The following is a 4839-nucleotide window of genomic DNA, read 5'->3' on the forward strand; positions in this document are numbered from 1 at the left end:
ACTCAGCCTCTTACAGTAACCCCATGAAGACTTTCATCGTACACAGTAAAGTAGCACAGCTTCTCCATAAACACAGTGCACAAAGAGGGCAGCCCCCCATATACACAGCACACTGCAAGAAGCGACACTACACAAATACGGTTTCAGACACAAACATACACATACATATATAAAAAAATACAATCTATAAATGGAGAAAAAGAGAGATAGCAGATAATGGTGCAGAATTAATGTCACCAAGATAAGCGCTGAATAGAATTGCACTCACAAGATAATGAAAGACTGCAAGCATATAAAGCAATAAAGATGAAGGAGCTCAATCCTCTTCTCTTTCGTCCTTATAAGGAGTTAAACAGAGTGCACCAATAGTGCACCAATAAAAGAACACAAGAATAATTTATTTTAGATTGCACTCACAAGATTTATGGCAAAAATCAGCATATCACAATGTAGTCTCTGGCCGGACTGTGAAGCTTCCAGATGTTCCATCCGGTCAGCAAACAAATAGGACAGCCTAAAAATATATATATAAAACACTGACAAACCAAAAAATAATAAAAACAAAAATGAATCCAATAAAAGTTCATGTGCTGTAAGGATGTCTCCGCCCTACGCGTTTAGTTCTCTTGAACTTCATCAGGGACAGTTGTGTCACAGTCTGATTCATCATCTTCCGTCTTTTAAATCGTCTCTTGGCGCCTTTTCCGATGGCGCCATCTGAAGTAAGATCACCTGTGCCTAAGTGCGTGCCAAACACAGCACTTCCGCGTGTCACTAGGAAAAGATACTTCTGGTATCGTGTGGAACGCACCTAGCATTCTAAATGACGAACCGGAAGTATAGAAACAACCATCATTCAACCATCGATATGATAAAACATACATTGAATTAGAGGATAGGGAAGGAAAAGGGAAGGCAAAAAAAGGGAATATTTTCATTGAGGGCAGCAACATTATATACATGTAAATACATAGCTCAAAAGAATTTTAAAAATTTGAATTAAAAACCAGCATATGGGTGATAAGACATATAGAGTGTACATATAGGAGCTTGTATACTTCCCAAATGGACCAAAGTAAAAGTCCAAGGCCTTCATAAAGGGATTGGAAGGAGATATCACATACTAATCTTAGTGATAAAAATATAATAGATAGGAATATACATTTTAAGTAAAAATGTATATAAAAAAACCTCTAAAAAAAATGAAAAATTATATAAAATATACAAATGAAAAATTCTCCTTCCAATTCTTACAATACATGATGGCCTGAACTTATAAAAATATAAAAATGACCAGAACACCAGGGAACCTTCCGGCTACAAGGAGAGGGATCAAAAGGCAGAAAGGAGGGGAGGATGGGGAAATATACAAAATCATAAAAAACATGCCATGTTTGAGGCCTATTGGAGAGAAGGTCTTTAATGTAAAAATCCAATAACCCTCTCTCAGCCTTAATTTCTTAATCAACCCCCCCCCCCTCTCCCCTCCCCCTGTCGTCGAGGGTAACCCTCTCTAAACCAGTACATGAAAAAGTTTTAAAATCTAATTTTTGACAGTGGTTACAATGGACCGGAACCGAGTGTGTTTGTAAATTCTTCCTTATATTATTACAGTGCCCCAAAAATCGTACTTTTAATGTTCTACTGGTCCTCCCGACATAATGCATGACGCAACCGCATGTTAATAAATAGACCACATTGGTACTAATACAAATAATGTAACTTTGAATTTTAAAAATCGATCCCGTCTTTCTACTGATAAACTCAACTGTTTTCCTGGGTAAAAATCTACATGCCTTACATTTCCCACAGTTATGGAACCCCTTTGAGGTGATGTCTTTGTTAGATTTAGTTCTAAAAGTACTTGGGACTAATTTTTAAGGTCTCTTTTTTTAACGTTATTTTTGGAAACAATGAAATTTGCTTACTCAGATACTGATCCTCCAATAATAAGGGCCAATGTTTTCTTAGAAACTTTTTGATCTGTGGGGCATGGGCATAATATTGAGTAATGAAGGATGGAACTGAAAAAGCATTGTCTTTATTCTTACTTATAACTTTGTCCATTTAAAAGGTGGTTCCTACTTAGCTCATTGCATTTATCAATTTCCTGGTCTAGAAGAGAGTTGGTATAACCTTTTTCAATAAACTTATTTTTTAGGATTGCAGATTGTTCCAAAAAACTATTTGAACAAACATGCACATGCTCACACAAACATACAGTCAGTCACATACACAGGTAAGACAATGCCAAACACACTGCGAAATACACAATGCACATTGCACTACATTACAAGCCTCTGAATAATGAATACAGAAACTAGCTCTCTTTATCCAGTGCTGCAAGCCAACCCTTGGATATGACTACAGCTCCTTATACACATGCAGGGCACCCATATTTTTTTCACTAATGTTTTTAGTGGGTACCTCATGTTTGAGTTTGTCCAAAGGCCTTGCAAAGTCTAGAGCTGCCACTGCCAAAAGATATACAAAATACAGAAATACAAGCAGTGTGCACACACAATTTTTTTTTTACATTTTACAAGGCTGCATTTCCTAGAGTTATACAAATTTCTAAATGCTAATAGTGATATATGTTAAACAATGTCAGGTGGTGTATTCAAATTAAGGTTGGCAATATAAACAATAAGGAGATTAGAGAGTACTTAATTAAGTTCTATTACAAACATGAGTATACAGAATGGAAATGTATGTTGGTAAGTCAGGTACTCGACATCGGTGGATACAGTATACAATCAATATATTTATATATCATATCTTTAAAAGAAACATGACAGAGATGTAAGAGAAAGGCAATCTGAGTTGTATGCATTCTAGCAAACCTGGAAGAAAAGATAACATAAATAGCTGTTGGGTTTGAAAACTATTCAGATTTTTACTTTAAATTATTAGTTTGTCAGTGAGACTCAGTGAGTAATATTTGTTAGTACTTCTAATATTTAACTAACACAATAGCATCATGCATAATTAATCTCTAAGGAGAAGTCATTATATGCAAACATTTTGCTAATTGGTTTCTTATGCACAATCAACCTACCTCTGTAAAGCTATTTAAGTTTGTGAAAAAATATATCAATTTGAGTGATCCTCAATCAACGTGTGAATATACATAAATTCTATAGTATTTGAGTAGTGTGAATGAAGCGTCTGCTAACTAAATATGCTTTGTTGTTTTGATCTCCTACCTTTTCATACTTAGTTATCTTATTCTCATTAGGGTTGTATATTGCTAGATTTTAGTTATATACATATTTACATAGTGGTGCACATTAAAAGCTAATGAGACCTTTAACCATATTTTAATCTATGTAAATAGAGGGTTTTATTAGTTCTATTTTAGCCAAGATTAAATTACAAGATTAGAAAATACAGCATAAACATATTGGTTGATTTAAAGATTTAAAGTTAATACATTAAAGTTATTTAAACATTTTGTTAACATAAATAACCGTTTAGTACATGCATATTTTAATTATCAGAAAAAAAAACTTTAACTTTTTTATGAACTAATGTAAATGAATGAACTACAAACCCAAGTATATTAACATTATTAGTACAATTTTTCCTCCTCCAGAACTGTTAATGTAAATAACGTAAATCCAATTTTGATAGTCACTATTTCCTTAATTTCATGACAATGTCTGGAAGAAATAAAACCTATGTAACAGAATTTATCCTTGTGGGTTTTCCTTTAGCTCATTCAATATCTATTTTCTTTTTCTTTCTGGTAACAATATTTTATATCCTCACTATGGCTGGAAATGTCCTTATCCTCATCTTAGTCCTTGTCGATCGAAGACTCCAAAAACCTATGTATTTCTTTCTTTGTAACTTGGCTACCATGGAAATTTGTTTTACAAATTGTATTTTGCCAAACATGCTTCATAATTTACTGACTAATAAAACCAATATATCTTTGGCTTGTTGCTTTATTCAGATGTATACCTACTTCTTGAGTGGCTCTGCAGAGTTTCTACTTTTTGCGGTAATGTCTGTTGACCGATATTTGGCCATATGCTATCCTTTACGTTACACTGGGATTATGCACAGACGTTTATGTTTTCAGTTAATGGCTGGAGTATGGATAGGATCATTTTTTACAAACCTTATGCCTTTAATCCTGCTATCGAGACTAACATTCTGCCGCAATTTAATTAATCATTTTTTTTGTGATGTGGCTCCGCTTCTCCAAAATAGTTGCACTGATACAACTGTGATTCAGATTATCCTTACAGCTTCATCTTCAACATTGTTTATATCTTTTATTATTACATTTGCTTCTTATTCTAATATTATTTTAGCAATTCTAAAAATCCAGTCAGTGAAAGGACGCGGAAGGGCTTTTTCAACGTGTTCTTCTCATGCAATAGTTGTCACTCTTATCTATGGTAGCTGCATATTCATGTATGCCAAGCCTATGCAAGGCAAAAGAGCTGAGTTTAACAAACAGGTTGCACTGGTGAACACAGTGGTGGTACCTCTGATCAACCCATTTATTTACACATTGAGGAATCAGAATGTTAGAAAAATACTTAAGGAATGCTTCAATGCATATTTCAAGAACTGGTAAGGCATTCATTATCGTTTACCATTGATAAACAAAACCACTGTGCAAAAACAGCATACGTTAAGTTTAAGTTATGCTGTGCTGACAATGTCACATGCTAGAATGTATGCATGTAGCTATGCAGGTGATATTTGAAACTATTGTAATTTGTGCATCCCTCATAATCAGATGACTGAATTCAAATTTTAGCCAAGGAATATTTCCACTAATCTCAGTAGAACCATGACATGTATATCTGTGGGCTACCAGAG

The 4839-nt window shown here is 34.2% G+C and overlaps 1 protein-coding gene across 1 annotated transcript; it reads left to right on the forward strand.

Annotated features, from left to right (window-relative positions):
- The first annotated feature begins 3898 nt into the window (after positions 1–3898).
- LOC134612057 (olfactory receptor 6M1-like) lies at positions 3899–4591 on the forward strand. The gene has a single exon (XM_063456436.1). The coding sequence runs from the start codon at positions 3899–3901 to the stop codon at positions 4589–4591; it is 693 nt and encodes a 230-aa protein (XP_063312506.1).
- Positions 4592–4839: the final 248 nt, after the last annotated feature.

This window comes from Pelobates fuscus, chromosome 5, assembly GCF_036172605.1.
Source record: "Pelobates fuscus isolate aPelFus1 chromosome 5, aPelFus1.pri, whole genome shotgun sequence".
NCBI classification, from domain to species: Eukaryota; Metazoa; Chordata; class Amphibia; order Anura; family Pelobatidae; genus Pelobates; species Pelobates fuscus.